We start from the raw sequence: 19535 nt of genomic DNA, 5'->3' as shown, positions 1-19535 counted from the left end.
GTTAGATTCCTCATGACTAAAATGTGAAGATCCATAGCCCTTACTCCTTAAAGCTCTTCTTCTCGGGGCTATCAACTCTCATTTGTGTTACATGGTTCTCATATCTATGTGTTTAAGTAATTAACTAGCTCAGCCTTGCCAATAACAATAATTATGAGTTAACATTTCCTGAGGATTACTAGGTACCAGCTACTGTTCTAAATTTTCTTTTATTCTTCATTAAAGCCCTGTTTTAGAGATGGAGAAACTGAGGTAGTGAATGGCCAAAAAATTTACCTAGGATAACATGGCTGCTGAGTACAAAGCTAACATTTGAATCTAGGTCATCTATTCTAGCAGTAAATCCTCTGCTGACTTAATAGGTATGAGACCTAGGTGTTTCTTCAATTTTGAATTTCTATTGCCAGATTCCAGATTTCATTCCCTTCCAGGTCTGGCTTTCCAAAAAGTTCCTAAAACTAGAGGTATTCAAGAAATATCATTTTTTCCTCATTTCCACTTTTCAATAGTCATGTACCTAAAACTCATGCCTTAAGCTCTACTAGTCTTTGAAAAAAGAAAGGCCATTTTAATTGTTTACCATCCAAAAATTCCAGGCCTCACTAAATTCCAGGCAACTCCTCACAACTCCAAGCCACATTCTTACTGGTATCCTAACCCAGATTTGCACAAATGCTCCCTGTCATCTTTACCTTTCCCAAGATAACTCATTTTCATCCGACTATCTTCATTTTTTCAGCTTTTGCTCTACATACATTTCTCTCCCCATCAAAGTCTAAACTCAACCACATAATTCACCTATATTTTCCAAGCATCTGTCCACCATATATAAGCACAAATAACACTCATTCATTAACATAAAAGACAAGCAGCTCCCCTCCTCAGAAAGTAGTTTTCATGTGTGTATTTAAAAAGAAGAGCTCCCTGTCCATTTGTCATGATCCTTGTCCAGACAGCCTAAGAGTCCTAAACCAAATAGGTACTTTGCTTCTAAAGGAACTTCCACTTTCCCCTATTAGATCCTCTTCCTATCTACTTCAGGAAACAATGTAACCAAAGGAATGGATGCTGGCCCTAAGCAACTGGTATCATGTGACAGCATTATCAGCACTCAATAAAAACCACACACCAAAACAGTTACCATAATTAAAACACAAATGTTTAAGGTGGTAATTATAAAGTGATACAAAAAGTAAGAAGTGCCCTTATGTTACATTTACCAAACAAAAATTAAAGTAGAACTTCATGAGTCATAGCTATTGAGCACTTGAAATGTGGCCAAAACAATAGAGATTTTAAAGACATAGTATGGAAAAAAGAACTTAAAATATCTCATTAATGACTTTTATATTAATCAGGCATTGAAATAATAATAGTAGATATAATCGATTCAACAAAACACATTATCTAACCTAATTTCAGTCTCAGAAATCCCACTCCTGGGTATTTATTGTAAAGAAAAAATAAAGTTATGCTCATACAAAAATCTGAACAAAAATTATTACAGTAGCTCTATTCATGATTGTTGAAGATGGAAAACAACCCAAATGTTCTATATAGAGCAAAAGGGTGAATGAGTAAATAAACTGAGACACTACTGAACAATTAAAAGAAATGAACCCTGATACTCAACTTGGATGACTCTCAAAGGCTGAAAGGAGCCATATTCAAAAGATTACACACTGTATGATTCCATTCATGACATTCGTAAAAGACAAAACTACAGTGAGGGAAAAGAGTCTAGTGGTTGCTAAGCAGTAGCAGCTGGGAGAGGGTATGATTTTAAAGGGGTAGCACAAGGGAGTTTTTTGAGGTGATCGAACTGTTTTGTGTGATTATACAGAATGTGTTAAAATTCACAGGACTGGAATAACAAAAGAAAAAAAAATCAATTTTAGTGAATGATAATTTCACTTATTTCTTTTTTTTAATGAGAAAATTTTAAATTATATGTGGTTCACCTTATATTTCTATTGGATAGCACTGTACTTATTCCTAAAAGAATTGAATCTTCTTTCAAAAATATGATTTAAAAAATGTATACATTTGAGATTATTACCACAAAACCAAATTTGGCAATTAAGAATTAAACAACCACAAAGCCCAAGTACTACTTACCACTTTTTCCAAGATGAATACTATATCACTTTCATTTAGAATATTTTTCAAAGGGTTTGGTTGACCTTTGCTGATCAACTGCACCTGGACATCAGCCTATTAAAAACAGATGTTAAATAATATTTTTTACATATATACACATATATATTTACACAAATATTTAAACATATAAAGACAAATTCTATGCAAGTAACTGAAAAGGAGAGTTTGAACAAAACATGTTTTAAAAGTAAGATTTCATTTATTTTTTGTCCATGTTGTTTTTCATGTTTAGAAAATCTAGCTCATATCTATATCTATACATGTTTTGAGACCTACCTAAAGTGGACTCTGCCTTGTAAAGCCTTCTTTCGATTAGGATCATACTGACATCTTTTCCTTTAATGTTGTGTTTATTGTTATGTATCAAAATTAATCCTTTACTAAACATTATCCTTCTTCTGATTATACTATGGAATTTAGAAATTTATCAGTTTAGAGGAAATGAATATTCTTTCATTCCGATTACAACACACATTTATTGTAGAAGAGTTTGGAAACAGATAATTAAGAGAGATTTCTTAAAACACCTATAATTCTACTAGCCAGAGTAATCACTACTGCTATTAGTCTCGGTGTATATTTTGCCAAATCTTTTTCCAGGCATATATCTATTTAAATCAAACTGTATCTATTATTTAGATACCCAAATAGGATTTTGCTTAATAAAATAAGATATTCTAATAGTTTTATGTCATGAACTTTTCATGCCATTAAATTTCTTTGGCTATGTGGTATAGTACTATGGTTCTATCATCATACTGTTCAACATTTATGTAGTTTCAAGTTATTTGCTATAATATACATCTTGAATTACTTTCTTAAGATGTATGAAATAATATTGATATTGTCAAATTGCCTTTCAAATATCAGACCCACACATCTACATTTCCAACACTTATGTAAACACACTATTTTCAGAATCTATTTTTACCATTTCACAGCAAAAAATAAATGCCCTGTTATTGTTTTAGTTTTCATTTATTTGATCATTAATGAAGGTGAACACTCTAATATACTTATTATTGACAAATACCTAATTATTTAAATCTATTTAATTTCTTATTTTGGATATTGAAGCATTAGATACCAAGTTCAGAGAACAAAGGATGCTGGGTTATTCTAATCTACTAGGTTCCTGAGTTCCAAATAGTGTTGTGGGTTGAATATGTCCCCCCAAAAGATATACTGAAGTCCTAACCCCTGGTTCCTTTGAAAGTGACCTTATTTGGAAATAGGGTGTTTGTAAATGTAATCAAGATGAGGATTAATGTGGATTATAGGGGCCCTAAATCTAAAGACTGGTGTACTTATAAGGAGTGAGAGATTTTAGAGACAAATATACAGGGAGAAGACCTCATGTTGACAAATGCAGAAATTAGAGATTAACATGTGTCTATAAACCAAAATACACCAAGGATTGTTGGACACCACCAGAAACTAGGAGGAGGCAAGGAAGGATCTTTTTCTAGAGCCTTCAGTGAGAACAAGGCCCTGTTGACACCTTGATTTCAGACTTAGCCTTCAAAATGGTGAGAGAATAAATTCCTGATGTTTTAAGCAAACCAATCTGTGGTACTTTGTTACAGTAGTTACAATACAGGTATCAAATGGCAAGAATTCAGATAGGGAGAAAGTAATACATTTACCTGTATATACTTGATTCCTGAGTATTCAGATAGTAAAATATAACTATATTTGTTTTTTTTTTTTCCTGTGATTACTTATTTGTGTCCTATTATGGCTTCTTTTTTCTTACTGATTTTAAATAGTTTATATATTTTATATATCTGGGTATTATACTTATCACTTATGACTATTTTTCCCCAGATTATTAGCCTTTTTGCAAATAATTTACTTTTGTTCTGGGGAATTTACCTATGGAACAATTGACATATATTAGATGCTTAATACATACATGAATGTTTATAGCAGCTTTATTCATAACTATCAAAAACTGGAAACAACCCAACTGGTGAATAAATAATGGAATTGTAGTGCATCCATACAATGGAATACTATTCAGCAATGAAAAGAAATGAACTACCGATACACACAACAACATAGATGAATCTCAAATGCATTACACTCATTGCTGGAAGCCAAACCCAAAAGGCTACATAGTGTATGATTTCATTTATATGACATTCTGGAAAAAGCATAACAGAAGACAGAAAACAAAGATAGAAAACAGATTAATGGTTGCCAGAGACTGGGAGCAGGGAAAGGTGTTGACTATGAAGCAACATGAGGAGATTTTTAGAGGTGATAGAAATGTTCTATATCTTCACTATGGAGGTGGTTATATGAGTCAATCTGTAAAAATTCATAGAACTGTGCTTATAGAAACTAACTCTATATAAACTAACTTCCATAAATCCAACTTTTTAAAATTCACATTTTAGGATTATAGAGTTGTATTTGAAAAACAAGTGAGTTTTTCATACCTCATAGATAAATGGATCTTTATAGATTCCTTTCTTTTCTTCATCAAATACCCTGAAATGTAGAACCATATGTGAAAAACAGTGCTATAGTGTTCTGTCATTTAAACTCAGGAGTTAGTCATCATTTCATCTCTGCATGACACAGGTGAGAAAAGCAAAATGCAAAGTAGTCATGGCAGCTCTAAGGCATAGTTGGGAAGAGGGGAAAAGACAGAAAAAGAGTATTAGGTTAAGAAGAGAACAAAGAAATGTAGTGGAAATTAATAGATTGCTACCCACAATTAGGTACAACCACTTCTCAGAGGCAGTAGGAAATTAGAGTATCTACCTCTACTCTTATGCCTTTTAAAACATATTACTAGCTACTATTAAAATGTAATTTACCACATGACTTTTGGAAAGTAAAAAAGGACTGGATTCTAATCTGGCACTGAAAAGTGAGCAACTATAGAGAAGTTATTTAAGGGTCCCAGGCCTTAGATTTCTATGGGTAAAATGGAAGCATCTATCCTTCCTCTACTTCTATGAGATGTTACTAAATAATTAGTAAATTTGATGCTAAACCATTTCCTTTTGAAAATGTAAGCATAAACTCTTGGATATCATTTAATAATTATCATTTCAGCCCAGAAAGTTTTAAAATAGTAATCCCCGAGCATGTAAACTAACATACCAAAATGCACATCAGCCTGATCTACACTCTGAAAGAGGAAAGAATCTTTAGACAAAGGAATTGTTTCAGGATGCCATTATTTTATCTACTCTATGACTTACTGAAATAACTGGAGAGATAGGCCTGTGAGTGATTCACTTTTGCCATTTTGGACAAGATCTTAAAGATGTCTATTTGATGTATATCTCAGGGATGTTATTCAATCAATCATTCAACAATCATTTCTGAAACGTGTGTATTTCTCAAGACATAGAATTAAATATTACGTAGCAGTTAATAAAAACAATGAGACTGATCTATAAAGTCTTATGCTGAAAGCTATCCAAGGCATTGTTAATTTTAAAAAGCTAGTGCTCTTTCTATAGATTAAAAAAATTGACAGGAATTACCACTTTTGTAAGCAGAAAAAAGCAATAAAGAGTAATCATGAAAAATTATGACATTTAGAAAATAAGGGGTTAATTATATCAGTGGTTCTCAAAGGGTGGTGTCAGGCCAAAAGAATGCGCTTTACCTGTAAACTGTGAAAAAGGCAAATTCTTCGGCCCCACTCAGACCTACTCAATCGAAAACCCTGGAGGTGGGGCCCAGTAATCTGTGTTTTAACAGCCCCCGCCCCGCGCCAAGTGATGCTGTGATGCACGCTCAAATCTGAGAACTACCGGATTCGATTTTTACAATGGATGCAGAACCAGATGGAATCCTCTTTGGTACTAGTACTAGTACTAGAATGAAATGAAGTCTTAGTGTACAGTGAAATAGAAGTATTTCAAAAAACCAACACACCATCACGTTATCATTACAACTGTAGCTCATATGATAACTATCTTGAATAGACTATAACAATACGTTTCAGCAAGGCTTGAAACAAATGAAGGATGCTAACATCTAGTTTTCCATATCCTGGAAGGTATAGCTTATTGCAAATTGTGTGCATTATCCGAATGAATAAAGTGCTTCTTGGAAAACTTACCACCTTCCACCTCGATTGATAACGTATGGCTATTTTTTCCTAAACTAGACTACAACAAAGCCCCCACAGGGCCAATTCTACTCTAATCAGCAGATAACCGTCCTTTCCTCAACTCCCGGACCCCAAGAAAGCTAACTTAGTCTATAACGTACTCGCCTCTGAGAACTGACAAGGTGCTAACCCCCAAAGCTGCAAGCAAGAGGCTGGGGGAGAGGACTGTGAAACCCCGAGTTAGTAATGCAGCGGCCGCAACCTAGGCAACAAGAGGGGATACAACTCACTGCAGGAGACGAGTGTAAAACTCCTCAGCAGCTCGGTTCATCCGCGACCACATCCCACCTCTGCCTAACAGCATATCCTAAACCGCCAAACTGAACTTCGCGCTGGACGCTGACGTCCGAATTCAGGACCCTCCCCGTCGGGACTACTTTTACTTCGCCCCACCCCCTACAATAGGTCCCGTTTGTCTACAAGTTAAACTTCTGTTTTAGAGCACACAGCGATTCTTTCTGTCCCACTAATTTTCTACTTCCGTACGAAAAAGTTAAAACACGCTATAGTAGTTGAAGGAAAGACACCGCGACTCGCGAGAGTTGGTCACGCCTACTTGTGAATTATTCCGCGAAAAGGAGTCCCCCTCTTCTAGGCGCTAATATTGGCTTTAGAAATCAGTAGATACCGTAATTTGACGCATATAGAAAAATAATACACTACTTTAAAATTTTTTAGAGGGGTAGAGAGATATTTTGTGTCTCTGGATTGGTTCTGAGGCGGGGCATGGTGGGGGACGAGTTGAAGGTTACATATAGAACGCGGGAGTGCTAAGCACTTCCTTTTCCTGTGGGAGCCACGGGGTTGAGAGGAGCGCGGCCTTCTCCTCTCCCCACCATGGTGAGTGGAAGTTCTGTCGACCGGATTTTCCCCAGCTCCCGGGCTGTCAGGAATGAATTGGGGGGTTCAGGGTATAAGATCTTCAGGAGGGAAAGCAGGGAAAAGGAGATGGGGACCAAGGGCCTCTATTGCGGAGATTTGTGTAGTGCGGCTTATAGGGCAGCCATCTTAGAGGCAACGTGGGCGACCGGCATAAGGCACGCTTGGAAGCAACACAGTAGGACACCAGATTGCTCTCAGGCGCAGAGTGACCTTTGGGATTCTAAACCTCCTTAATCATAGAAGGCTTGGGCTCTACTGAAAACTTGAAAGTTCTTGGGGCCTTAGAGAATTGTGAAAGTGAGTTTTAGGCCTTGCGTTTCCATGTGCTGATTAGTTTATATATTTTTTTGTTTTGAATTCTGGTCTGTTCACCTTAATACCCTCTATAAAAAGCTCTCTTAGCTTCTAATTTTTCTTTTTGATGTCCTCTAAGTCTTAACTCTCAGCCAGGTTTAAGTGTGGCTTATGTTTAATGTACTGCATTTCCAGAAATGTTTGTTTGTGTACTGTGTAGTGTACTTAGCCATCGGGAGTTTAGTGAACAAAATAGTCAAAAAACTGCTTGGATCGTTAATAGGTAAAACGCACAGTAATGTTTGATGGTAGTGAGTGCTGTGGACGTAGGGAATTGGAAGAGAGGCACTAGTAAGACTTTAAATGCTCTAAGGAGAAGACGACTTTGTTTTGAAAAAAGACTGCAGCTACCATGAAACCAGCAGCTGAGGAGGCAGTGGTTGGGCTTTAAAACAGTGATCAGGGAAACTTAGAGAATGCCCTGAAGGAGGTAAGGGAGCAGGCTAAGAGTCTTTCAGAAGACCAGGTACCTCTGAAGGGGATGTCTTGTGTGTGGAGAGTGTATCTGGAAGAGTATGAGAATTGAGGTTGAACAGATTGTGTAGGCCGTCCTTGGGACTAAAATTTTACTTTGAGGCGGTCTTTGGAGAGGTTGGGCAAAATAACATGACTGGTGTTTTTACTAATAACTTTGGAAGATGTGTTTAGACTGGGGGATGAAGGGCGAGGTGGGAAGTTTGGAGTAATAGTGCTTTGGTAGACAAGATTTGCCGACATTGGAGTGAAAGAGTTATATATAGATGGTGGCTTTAAACAGCATTCTCAAACCTTAACAGTATGGTTTTGATCATCTTGATTTGTAAGCACCAGTTTGAAAGTTTAACGATAAACCATTCTCTTAGAAAATAATGAAAATTACGTGGCAGAACTTTATTATGTTGGTAGCAGCCTTTGTTTTAGCTTTAAGCATTGTCTACCTTACCAAAATAAATTCTTGTAACTGAGAGTTTAATGATATTGCTGGCACATGAGTAGAATGCCTCCAGCATTGCTTGTCAATATAATTGTCTTTTCCTTTTTCCCAGGCGTGTGCTCGTCCACTGATATCAGTGTACTCCGAAAAGGGGGAATCATCTGGCAAAAATGTCACTTTGCCAGCTGTGTTCAAGGCTCCCATTCGACCAGATATCGTGAACTTTGTTCACACCAACTTGCGCAAAAACAATAGACAGCCTTATGCTGTCAGTGAATTAGCAGGTATGGACGTAGATCTTTTTGTGGGCTGATGTTTTAAGAGCTGCTTAACAGCAGTGATGAAAGTCTACTCCATTGGTCCGTGTTTCTGAATCTGATGATTTTCTTGGATGTTCTGATGCTGTTTGCTACCATGCATACTAGTCATATTGGTATGATTGGGTAGCTAAAACTTGTATTTCTTCCCCTTTCAGGTCATCAAACCAGCGCTGAGTCGTGGGGTACTGGCAGAGCTGTGGCTCGAATTCCCAGAGTTCGAGGTGGTGGGACTCATCGTTCTGGCCAGGGCGCTTTTGGCAATGTATCCTTTGTGTCACTACCTAGATGGTCAGCCATCATGGAATTTGGCAGACCTGGTTTATTCATGGTAGTAGTTTGAAAATATGTCCAAAATAGTTTCCAGGTTGTAGGCAGATTTGGAATTTGGAAGGTTTTTTTTTTTTTTTTTTTTGGTCAAATGTTAAAAGACAATGGAAGCTTGACATTGTTTTGCTTGCAATGATGTCGTAATTTGCGTCTTACTCTGTTCTCAGTGACAGTTGCCTGCTGTCAGTAAGCTGGTTCAGAAGAGTGACGAAAATTCTTACTGAGCAAGACATAACCTTTTTAAATTCCTAATATTTGAGAAATGTGATTCTTAACTGGGAAAATAGATGTGCCGTGGAGGCCGCATGTTTGCACCAACCAAAACCTGGCGCCGTTGGCACCGCAGAGTGAACACAACACAGAAGCGATATGCTATCTGCTCTGCCCTGGCTGCCTCAGCCTTACCAGCACTGGTTATGTCTAAAGGTTTGTAAAATTTTGTATTACAACATAATCCATTTTCTTCCTTTCAGCTGAACCTTTCATTTATGTTCCTAGGCATTCATCCTAGAATTCCTAGTTAAATTTCCTTCTAAATAATAATTTCAGTCTAACAAATCAGTCATCAGTGATTCAAATACAGTGGTTTAGTATGTTGTTTGAAAGCTTTCCCGTTAAACATCATGTTCCCTGTTCTGTCAAAATGATGAAATTCCACCTCATTGGTCCGTGTTTCTGAAACATGATATATGTGGAAGTTCTGATTTGGCAAGTTGTATACCATTTTGCTTTTGTGGGTTATATAAAATGCTTCTCACTTTTTCAAAAGGTTCAGGGTTACCAGGTTAGTGTTAATTGGCTTTGCCAGGTCATCGAATTGAGGAAGTTCCTGAACTTCCTTTGGTGGTTGAAGATAAAGTTGAAGGCTACAAGAAGACCAAGGAGGCTGTTTTGCTTCTTAAGAAACTTAAGGCCTGGAATGATATAAAAAAGGTAGGTTTAATGGACACATACAATTTGGTAGCCTTCATAAATTTGTTGGAATTTTCAAAAGATTACTGAAAGTGACATTATTAACTAAACCTTAGTGGGTATGAGAGCAAGGACTCTAACCATATTACAGTTTTACACGGATTAACAAGGATATGTTCTAAAAAATGCAATGTTGGACGATTTCATTTTGCCTAACAGTCCTTACACAAACCTAAATGGTATAGCTTGCTACACCCCTAGACCGTATGGTATATCGTTGTCTGTGTATATAGTTCATTGACCAAAATATCCTGTTACTGCAACACATAACTATCTCAGTTTGAATCCTGGTTGTAATTATGGTTGTGTTTCAATGTTAGGGAAGTAATTTGTGTGTGTTTCATCTGTAAAGTGGAGTTTTTAAACTGAAGATTTATTATAGGGTTCATATCTTAATCAGAAGGCCTAAATGCCTAAACCTCACTTTCTAGGTGTATGCTTCTCAACGAATGAGAGCTGGCAAGGGCAAAATGAGAAACCGTCGTCGTATCCAGCGCAAGGGACCTTGCATCATCTATAATGAGGACAATGGCATCATCAAAGCCTTCAGAAATATCCCTGGTAATTCTCTTATTGCCTATGTATTTTAATCGCCCATACTATGAAAGTTTACTCAGCTTTTATTATGATGAGATTCCACTTTATGGTCCGTGTTTCTGAAACACATGATTTTGTGGAACTTCTGATTCTTGGCTGAATGAGTGTCCCGTTAATGGTTCAAATTGCATGATTAATGATAGTTTTAAGGTACCTTATGTAGCACATAGCCATAAAAATGATTTGTGTTTCTTCTGTTGAAATATTCCCTCATTTTCCTTTCCCTTTAAAAGGAATTACTCTGCTTAATGTAAGCAAACTGAACATTTTGAAACTTGCTCCTGGTGGGCATGTGGGCCGTTTCTGCATTTGGACTGAAAGTGCTTTCCGCAAATTAGATGATCTGTATGGCACTTGGCGTAAAGCTGCCTCTCTCAAGAGTAACTACAAGTAAGTATTCATATACTGGACGTAGATGTTTATACTGTGGATATTAATATTCACAATTGGTTTGCATGTTTTCTAAGTAATAGATTGTGGTTCGTTGCCATTTCCCCTTACATACAGATGCAATATGCTGAAATGGTGGGAGGGTCTGAGAAATGATAGTATAGTTGGAAATTGAATTCCGAAGAGCTTTAAATGGTTAAAAATTTATCTTCTGTTGAGGTTCATATTTAGTCAGTCACATGAGAAATAAGAATTGAGTACCAATAGTCAACAGTTCTTATTTTTTCTCTCAGCCTTCCCATGCACAAGATGCTCAATACAGACCTTAGCAGAATCTTGAAAAGCCCAGAGATCCAGAGAGCCCTCCGAGCACCACGGTAAAGTTGTAATATTTACAGTAATTCTTGCCCCAATCTCATGGAACTGATTATTTTTAAAATGTGGAAAATGTAAATGTTAATACAGTGTCTACTTTATATAGAAAGAAGATTCATCGCAGAGTCCTAAAGAAGAATCCACTGAAAAATCTGAGAATCATGTTGAAGCTAAACCCATATGCAAAGACCATGCGTCGGAACACCATTCTTCGCCAGGCCAAGAATGTAAGCAAGAATTTGTTTTTTTTGCAGATAATGCTAAGCTTTTAGAAAGATTTGGTCCTAAGATTTTCTTCCTAATTTGTTGCAGCACAAGCTCCGGGTAGATAAAGTAGCAGCAGCGCTAGAAGCCAAATCAGATGAAAAGAAGGGGGTTCCAGGCAAGAAGCCCGTGGCAGGGAAGAAAGGAAAGAAGGCTGTTGGTGTTGTGAAGCAGAAGAAGCCTTTGGCGGGAAAAAAGGCTGCAGCTACCAAGAAACCAGCAACTGAGAAGAAGCCCGTGGAAAAGAAACCCACCACAGAAGAAAAGAAGCCTGTGGCATAAACTGAAATTAGTTTATTCCTTAAAAGTCAAATGACTTTAGGACAGCTAATTTTGAATAAAAACCTGATTAAAGAGGCAATGAGAAACATGGCTCATTGGATGTGTTGTGTGAATCATTTTTTAATGTCCAGTACAAAATGGAGCATTGGATTCATGTTAAATCCATGCTGTTGAATTAGGTAAGAGGATGCTCCACAAATTCAGATAAAAAATTCATTTTATAAATGTCTTAAAGACTTGTTTCACAAATACAGAAGCTATTAAAATTTATCTACCTTTCCTTATCCCACCCCCACCCCCAAAAAAAAGTCTTGGAAAATTTTGTAAAGAGTTGGCATTTTCAGTAACCACAAGAGGGCAGAATCAATACATACATTGAGCAGCTATAAGAAACAGTTCTGAGAAGTGTTTGTTACAACTTGCTGTACACTTGGAGGAAATGCGGGCCATCAATATTTTGGCCTTCAAAAGTGCCAGAAGCATTAAGAACCACTTGTGTACTTTACATTTTATACTCCCTATAAAGCTGCCCAAGTGTGGTGCAGAGAAATGCGCCCACCATGGTTCTAAAGCTTTATTATGTCTGTCTGAACACCCTATATTTGACCTATTAACGCACTCATCTCATGCCAGAATATATTTTTTTCTCGGTCCGAAATTTCACAGCCAACATGATGTATAAATCGCATTTGTAGTCAAGAGATCTCAGTTCTCTGGCATATGAAAATATCTCCCAAGTTGGTAAAAGCTTTCTTTTCATGCTCTTAATTTCACCGATCTTGGTAAATGTTTTCAAGTGGCTGGGAATACTTGCCTACAAAAACTTTAAACGGTGCTGTGCACTGGAAGGTGTTAGTTCCTGCTTTCAAATGCGTCTGCAGGTTTTATGGTGTTAAAATAGCTATTTGCAGGAACGATTGGAAATAAGCAAGTAGTTTAACTGAAGCATCTGACACTTTCTACATCATTTTTATCTACAGATTATTCACGGCTTCAACACCCTGTGCTTCAGGAATTTAGATCTTTCTGATTCAAAACTGAGTTCGTGCTGCAACGAAAGGCAGGAAGTATCCCGTCCCACATGTCGCCAGCCGCGCCCAGCCCACTTCCGTTTCCGAGAACGCGGAGGCTGTGGCGTCATCACCCAGCGCCTGGCCGACTGGGCTGCTTGAAAGGCCGCGGGAGTGAGAAGCGATGCTGAGCCGGCTCCAAGAGCTGCGCAAGGAGGAGGAGACGCTTCTCCGGTTGAAGGCAGCTCTGCACGACCAGCTGAACCGGCTCAAGGTGAACCCGCGGCGTACCGCCCCGCCCCCCGCCACACCCCTGCCCCTATCCCCGGGCTCCTGGCTTTCCGCTAACCCCAACCGTCTGTGGTGCCCCCATGCTGCGGGTGACCTCTCCCTCATCTAGCTGTCTGTCTGCTGCCTCTTGGGGAGCTTGTTTTGAGGTCTTGAGCCCACCTTAGAATCCTGAAACTTCAGGTCTAGATTGAGGCCCAGCAATCAGCACGTTTGGCGAGTTCACTTCCACATCCGACACCCGGAAATGCAGCTGTTCCTCCCACTTCACAGTGGAGAAGTGCGACCTCCCTAAGGCTTGGCTAGACCTTCCCCTTTCACCGATCTCTTCCCTCCGAGCTCCTACAGCATTTAGTAGCCACTGTTTCCTAGCTTGTATTGCTGATTCAAACAGCTTTAGTATTGCAAAGACAGAAGACTCACGTTCTCTTGTGGTGGTGATAAAGACAGGCCCGTGAGAAGAGACTCTTCGCAGAGTTCCCCGTAGCTTCTCTTCCCGGAGCGGTTACTGACTCCACGGCCTTGAGAAGTAGAAATTTAGGCCCACTAGGACCATTTCCCGTACCCGTGCGAATTCAGCCCCAGTGTGATAATTCTGATAATCCCTGCTCAGCACCCTTCTTAAATTACATGAGGGTTATGAACGCCCTTTGTAAACTGAAGAGCACTGTACAACTGTGACATTTCAAAATAAGTGGCTTTTCCTCAGGACAGTTGTGGTGGCCTACACTTACAGATACATGTATGTGTGTTGATCATGACCTCCAAAGCCTAGATTCCTTTATGCTCTTGGAAACACTTCCATTTTTCATTTTTCCTGTGTTCGGTTCCTTATTACTGGATGGACAAGCTCAAGCATAGGGAATCTGCCCTCCATAGAATCAGAAGATACCTAGCTTTTTTTATGGGTTTCTTCCTGGAGATGCTAGGTCTGGGGGAGTGCAATCCTTGGCTCAGCACAAACACCTGTACACCCCAGGGGAAAGGGGCCAGCCATGTTCTTTGTTCATTTCCTTAAAAGGCAGGGAAAGCTCGAGAGACCCACCCTTTCCTCTAGGGCTGCACCTGTATTAAACTGTTCTCACTTTCCCTCGTGATGCCAACCTTTTACAATGTGGACAGTAAATTTTCTCACATCAGTAGACCAGTGAAATAGTAAGGAAATGTACTTAACTCTTTTCTAGGTTGAAGAATTGGCTCTCCAATCAATGATTAGTTCTAGAAGAGGGGATGAAATGCTGTCTTCTCAACCTGTACCTGAACAGTCACATGATGTAAGCTAATCAAGTGTGGGCCTAGGGAGAGAATACAAAGTCCATTCTACTCTCAGGCTGCATGGAAGTCAAAAATTGTAAATCACATTATCAAACTCAAAGGACTTGGGAAGTGCTGATAAGAATTTTTTAGTTTGATAAACTGGCTATTCCATAATACTCTTTTAGAGAGGGGACAACCCATGTTTTACCAGCTGGTTACACTTTAATTGATTAACTAGGTAGTTATATTACCTCCACTATTCTAGTCATCAATCTTTTCTAGTTACTCCAATGAAACTAGAGAGAGTGTGGATATCTTTGCAGGAACATGTCAAAACTCTTGCTCTGAATAAGTTTGGAATTCAAAAACTGAGTAGCTTCGTGCTAAAAAGTGAGTTCTAGTCTTCATCACATTCTTTTTATCAAATGTAAATCAGTAAAATCGTCTTCTAGGTATACCATATATGAGCACCACTTCTTCTAGGTGTGTGTGAAGTCATTTAAACCCATTTGAAATCAGCTCACATCTAAGCATAATTCTTATGTAAGAACCATGTTTGTAAATCATGTAATATTCTTATCAAATCTAGGGCATTTATCCTCCTATTTTGGCAATGGGGGTTTAGGGGGAGGGTAGAATTTGGAAATAGGAAAGTGGCCATACCTCTTAGTAATAAATATTGAGAATGAATATGCAGTTAAGTATTTTTAAAGTATTTTTAAGAATTTGCTGTTTTGAGGCCAGTGTCTTTTCTACTAATCCATAATGTCCTTGGCTAAAGCAGATGTTGGTGCATGTAGACAATGAAGCATCAATCAATCAAACTGCACTGGAGTTGAGCACAAGGAGCCATGTGCCAGAAGAGGAGGAGGAAGAGGAGGAAGAAGAATCAGATTCCTGAAGGGGAAGAAAGAGACAGGGTTAGTTATACAAATTAAATTTTAAAGTCTCAGGAACTTTCACTCTTCAAAGAAATCTTGCCATGGGCCCTAAGGCTTCCTTTAAAAGAAAGCAAGAACTTTAGGAAGATGTGTACTTATAAAAATGATTCCATAAGTAATTCAAGTTTCAGAATGCTTTCAAAAATTAGTGACATAGTAGAGAAGCAAAGATGCAGTGTCTTATCATTGAGCAGTATGGATGGTACTCTGTATTCTGGTCAGATACAGCAATTGTGTTTAAAACAGAAAATGTCCTCTGAAATGCTATTGAGAAAGCCTGACATTTGCAAAAAGGGCAGTGTAAATGCAAGCCAGCCTTTCCAGTCAACAAAGCCTCTTTTAAGAAAACCAATTAAAGGCTATTTGCATACCATTGAACCCTTGTAAGCGGAGCCACTTGAGAGCTTAAGCTCTTCCCACCTCTCAGTGACATGGCAACACACTGCCCACTGTAGACTGTGTGGTTGTCATCACATTTAGGTCGAGACATCTCTATGGTTAAATGTACTTAGAAATCAGTTATAGATGAAAAACCATCAGCTTGCTGGGTTCCAGTAGCAACAGGGAAACAAATCAGTTCCTCCTCTGGAGAAAACAATACAACAAGATGGTTTAAAACCTACTTTTGGACTTAGAAGGGAAATGTGCCATTAAAGAAGGACTCACTATGCTTGGGAGATTCCATTTTTATAATAAACAGATGACAGTTGTGGAATAAGTGTTGTTAAAACTTGGCATTTGAAGGTGAGATTCATGTCTGCATACTTTCCCTTTCCCACTGAATATACAGTTAAGTAGTTGTTTATTTGCCTTGTCCAAGCAACAGAAAAGCTAAACAAAACACAAAGAACCTCTTTAAGCAGAACTTATGTAACTATTCCAGAAGAGAACATGGATATTTTTGTTCATCAACGTTTTATTAAAGTTACTTTGAGCTACTCTTACATGAAATAGCCAAAAATTTAACTGAGCATGTTTCTTGGAAAGTACAATGTGAAGATAATTTTGCAATGAAAAGCATCAAGATATACATTTAGGGGGTCTTATTCAAAATATGAACATGGGTTTTTAAGAGCTAGAAAACTGGCTTTGAATTCTAGCTCTACCACTAACTGATCACTTGTCCTCTCACCTCTGCAACTCTTTCCCATATGTAAAATGAGGGTATTCATATCTGCTTAAGCCGTTTTTACAGGTTACTGTGAGGTGCTAATGATTGAAAAATCCTACTACTGTTGGTGTCTCAGAAATTTGAGAGGAAAAAAACTGGCATGGGGAACTCAAAACAGCATCAGTCAGGGAACATTATTCTTGAGAATGAGCTCATTCTTAGTAATTACTAGATAAAAATATTTTGCCTTTGGATACCTTTGCATGTAAATAGAGATTTTAAAAACACTCCTCAAAAGATACTGAACATGAAAGTGTTCAGATCCAAGCTTTAGACTCCAGGTTACACCATTTCTTCTTCCTCAGATGCAAGTTGCATATTTTAATGAGAGATCTTTGGTAGTGGTGGCATCTTCTCTGTTAGCAAAAGATACAGTCTGAATGCACTGGGGGTATGTGGGAGGAAACACCCCGCCTTCAGAGATCCAGTTCTTAAGGGGAAATGGCAACATCCATAGGTCAGGGGTGGAAGCGGAGGGGGGGGGGGTTAATTAAAGGGTGTGTGTGTAAGTTAGTCTGTTGACTTAGAACAGACACTAGCCTTACAGCAAGAAAAAATGATTGACTAACTGAAGCAACAGTACATACTGACCAGTTTTTAAAATCTTGGCTGTTCCAAGCTCTGGTGATCCACAGTAGAATTACCTGCTCAGGAGATTTACCCAAGTTCTGTTTTTAATTTTAAAACAAAATTGGCCTTTTATTTTTAAATATATACTTTCTATGGCTTTCTATAACCTCTCTCAAAGAAAATGAGGGAAGAGGTGCTGACCAGGCAGCCACACACGTACCAACGTTTCAAAAAGGAAAGGGTACCAGTGGCCAGCTGAGACATGACTGTTTTCTGTGACCTCACTGCAGGCATGACAAAGCCAGTACCAGGCACATTTCCTCCCCTCTAGGAAGGTATAGTACTGGTATAAGGGGAAACTTGCTCAGTGAAACAAAATAGCACAGACAGACAGTCCTGGGTAGAGGCTCCAATGCTAGCCGGGCACCACTGGCCACCAGCAAGGCACTCCTGTGAGCATGCTGACCCCCATCAACTGCTTTTCTCTTATATAAAGAGATGGAAGAAGTAGATGGAATCTGTTTGCAGGTCCACAGGAAAAGTTGTTGGAACATTTACAGTTAAGGCTGTTTGCTAAAAAGAGGTCGGACCAAGTCCAAAGACTGGAATTACAGGAAGCCCCATTAGTCCAAAGCACTGGAACTTGTCCTCAGGGTAGCATTCCCACCCTTCAGCCTCCTTCCTGTATTTATCTTTCCCTTCACAATAATGCCTGGCCAAATCATCTGATTTCTTGTGTACCAGAGACATTGATCATTCTATCACAAAAGTAGAAATATCTTTCAAAGGCTTTTAACTTGATAGTATATTTATTAGAATAAGATTATTTGTTAAACATCTGGATTAAAGTGGTTAAAAGGATTTTCATACAATTTTTAGGCACTATACACACTGTTGGTTACAATAGCATCAGTACTGGGATTTGGGGAAAAATAAATCTCATACATTTTAATGCCTTGATTCATTTGTAACATTAAAAGTAACTCCACCACTTTAGAAATACTAATCCAAACTTAAAGAGACATATACCACTAAATATCCCACACAGTATATTTAAAAATAAATATAGAAATACAACCAGAAGTCTACAAATCATCAGAGTAGACAGACTGGTGAAGCCCCAATTATCATGGCAGTGAAGGGCTCTGGGTAGATTTTGATGGAAATTGCTTAATTCTACACCAAAAGCAAAAACATAATAAAATAACATGATATACACTTTCTGATGCTCATTTTCATAGCAGCAAAGCATGCTTCACATGCACTGCCTGTGAAGGATCTTACAAGGCTCCTTAAGTAGAAACAAGGTACGCCCAGCAAGAATGAAGTACCACCAAGTGTCAAAAAATCCGCAAAATACAGATGGCCAGCCAGTCACGGTGAGGGAAGAGCAGTGCAATTTTCAGTAAGAATGACACCCACAGTCACCAGTTTCACTGTAATTCAGTGTTGTACATGTTTTGATCATCAACATACACAAAAATAGCCCCAAGCACAAAGCCAATCCACTTTGGGGAATAACAATAGTAACAAGAATAAAGACGGTAATATTAAAAATGACACAAATAGAATTTTGGCACATGCTGTGTTCTTCATCCTTTGTCATAGGTGAAATGCTTCTATGAACAGACACACATGGGAAAGGCCCAAAAGCAACATGGCATGCCACTGGGCAGGGGACTTGCTCTTGGCTGTTTCCCAAATGCTTAGACACCAGCTGCATGGGTTGGTGTGCTGGGCTGGTTAAGGCCAATTGTAGAGCAGAGCCAACCTGCAAAATCTACTTCCTCAGCATCAGATCTCTTGATAAAAGCATGAACCTGTGTGGAAAGAAACGGAGAGGAAGTGGTGTTAAAAAAAACACCAAGAAGGAAAATTCAAGAGCCACACTTGGAGGGAGCTCCTGGAGTCTGTGCCCTTGAGCAGCAGTGAATGGCAGGAAAGCAGAGCCAGCTGCCAGCTCAAAGACTAGCTCTGCCTGGCTCTGCCAGTTAAGGCCTTAGGCAACTCACTTCCCTGAGCCTGCTTTTGCAGCACTGAAATGAGGATAGCAGCTCTGCCATCGGTGCCTCACAGGGTTGTTAGAAGTAACAAAGGAAATGATAGATGTGAAAGTCTGTTATACTATACAGGCTTTACGAGGCATGGAAGCTCAGACATGTACAGTATTACTTCTTAACTCCCCCTACCACTACCACCAAAAACAAGATGAGGCAAGTGGAGAGTGGCTTGTGGGGGGCGAGGGGGGGGGTGGGATGCTGAATATAAGGTAAGCCAGTCAGTAATAGAAAAAGACCCTGTCCCTGTGAAGGGATAGGCTG

At 38.8% G+C, this 19535-nt stretch overlaps 4 protein-coding genes and 4 non-coding genes across 10 annotated transcripts in view; 6 read left to right on the top strand and 2 right to left on the bottom strand.

Annotated features, from left to right (window-relative positions):
• The window catches only part of ZWILCH (zwilch kinetochore protein), a 30106-nt gene extending 23324 nt beyond the window's left edge, over positions 1–6782 (bottom strand). Inside the window, exons 1-3 of the mRNA XM_036239467.1 lie at positions 6532–6782; positions 4605–4656; positions 2119–2214 (exon numbers count right to left, since the gene is read on the bottom strand). Coding sequence (XP_036095360.1) covers positions 2119–2214; positions 4605–4656; positions 6532–6605 — 222 coding nt within the window. The 5' untranslated portion in view covers positions 6606–6782. The remainder of the gene's footprint in view (positions 1–2118; positions 2215–4604; positions 4657–6531) is intronic.
• A 214-nt stretch (positions 6783–6996) lies between these two features.
• Positions 6997–12072, top strand: RPL4 (ribosomal protein L4). Its single transcript, XM_016141003.2, has 10 exons — positions 6997–7141; positions 8563–8734; positions 8926–9032; positions 9385–9523; positions 9906–10030; positions 10501–10630; positions 10900–11056; positions 11350–11433; positions 11538–11658; positions 11744–12072. Exons 1-10 carry the CDS (start codon positions 7139–7141, stop codon positions 11975–11977), a joined length of 1272 nt encoding a protein of 423 aa, XP_015996489.2. The 5' UTR covers positions 6997–7138; the 3' UTR covers positions 11978–12072.
• LOC118601106 lies at positions 8784–8854 on the top strand. Its single transcript, XR_004950201.1, has one exon. It is a non-coding gene; the product is annotated as a small nucleolar RNA SNORD18 (small nucleolar RNA).
• On the top strand, positions 9226–9324 carry LOC118601107. The gene has a single exon (XR_004950202.1). It is a non-coding gene; the product is annotated as a small nucleolar RNA SNORD16 (small nucleolar RNA).
• Positions 9736–9805, top strand: LOC118601105. The gene has a single exon (XR_004950200.1). It is a non-coding gene; the product is annotated as a small nucleolar RNA SNORD18 (small nucleolar RNA).
• On the top strand, positions 10690–10759 carry LOC118601104. The gene has a single exon (XR_004950199.1). It is a non-coding gene; the product is annotated as a small nucleolar RNA SNORD18 (small nucleolar RNA).
• A 103-nt stretch (positions 12073–12175) lies between the features above and the next one.
• Positions 12176–16439, top strand: SNAPC5 (small nuclear RNA activating complex polypeptide 5). 2 transcript variants are annotated; one of them, XM_016141006.2, is made up of 3 exons: positions 12176–13261; positions 14460–14549; positions 15314–16434. In XM_016141006.2, the coding sequence occupies exons 1-3, from the start codon at positions 13172–13174 to the stop codon at positions 15431–15433; spliced, it is 300 nt and encodes a 99-aa protein (XP_015996492.2). In that variant the 5' UTR covers positions 12176–13171; the 3' UTR covers positions 15434–16434. The 2 variants fall into 2 exon arrangements, with proteins under 2 accessions (XP_015996492.2, XP_015996493.2); XM_016141007.2 differs by having other exon boundaries at positions 13084–13261; positions 15317–16439.
• A 1560-nt stretch (positions 16440–17999) lies between these two features.
• MAP2K1 (mitogen-activated protein kinase kinase 1) overlaps positions 18000–19535 on the bottom strand; it is a 71137-nt gene continuing 69601 nt past the window's right edge. Inside the window, exon 11 of one of the 2 annotated variants that reach the window (XM_016141005.2) lies at positions 18000–19034. In XM_016141005.2, coding sequence (XP_015996491.1) covers positions 18921–19034 — 114 coding nt within the window. In that variant the 3' untranslated portion in view covers positions 18000–18920. The remainder of the gene's footprint in view (positions 19035–19535) is intronic. The other variant, XM_016141004.2, reaches the window with a different exon arrangement.

Source organism: Rousettus aegyptiacus, unplaced genomic scaffold (assembly GCF_014176215.1).
Source record: "Rousettus aegyptiacus isolate mRouAeg1 unplaced genomic scaffold, mRouAeg1.p scaffold_m13_p_3, whole genome shotgun sequence".
NCBI classification, from domain to species: domain Eukaryota; kingdom Metazoa; phylum Chordata; class Mammalia; order Chiroptera; family Pteropodidae; genus Rousettus; species Rousettus aegyptiacus.
The sequence above is the reverse complement of the archived record's forward strand: the minus strand, read 5'-3'. Positions and strand labels throughout refer to the sequence as shown.

Bases quoted from the DNA above. Each gene is read 5' to 3' on its own strand.
- RPL4 (XM_016141003.2), top strand. The intron at 9,033-9,384 runs GTATCCTTTGTG...CTGGGAAAATAG, and splicing joins GCCAGGGCGCTTTTGGCAAT to ATGTGCCGTGGAGGCCGCAT. The intron at 11,057-11,349 runs GTAAGTATTCAT...TTTTTCTCTCAG, and splicing joins TCTCTCAAGAGTAACTACAA to CCTTCCCATGCACAAGATGC.
- SNAPC5 (XM_016141006.2), top strand. From the start codon at position 13,172: ATGCTGAGCCGGCTCCAAGAGCTGCGCAAGGAGGAGGAGACGCTTCTC. The intron at 13,262-14,459 runs GTGAACCCGCGG...ACTCTTTTCTAG, and splicing joins ACCAGCTGAACCGGCTCAAG to GTTGAAGAATTGGCTCTCCA. The intron at 14,550-15,313 runs GTAAGCTAATCA...CCTTGGCTAAAG, and splicing joins TACCTGAACAGTCACATGAT to CAGATGTTGGTGCATGTAGA.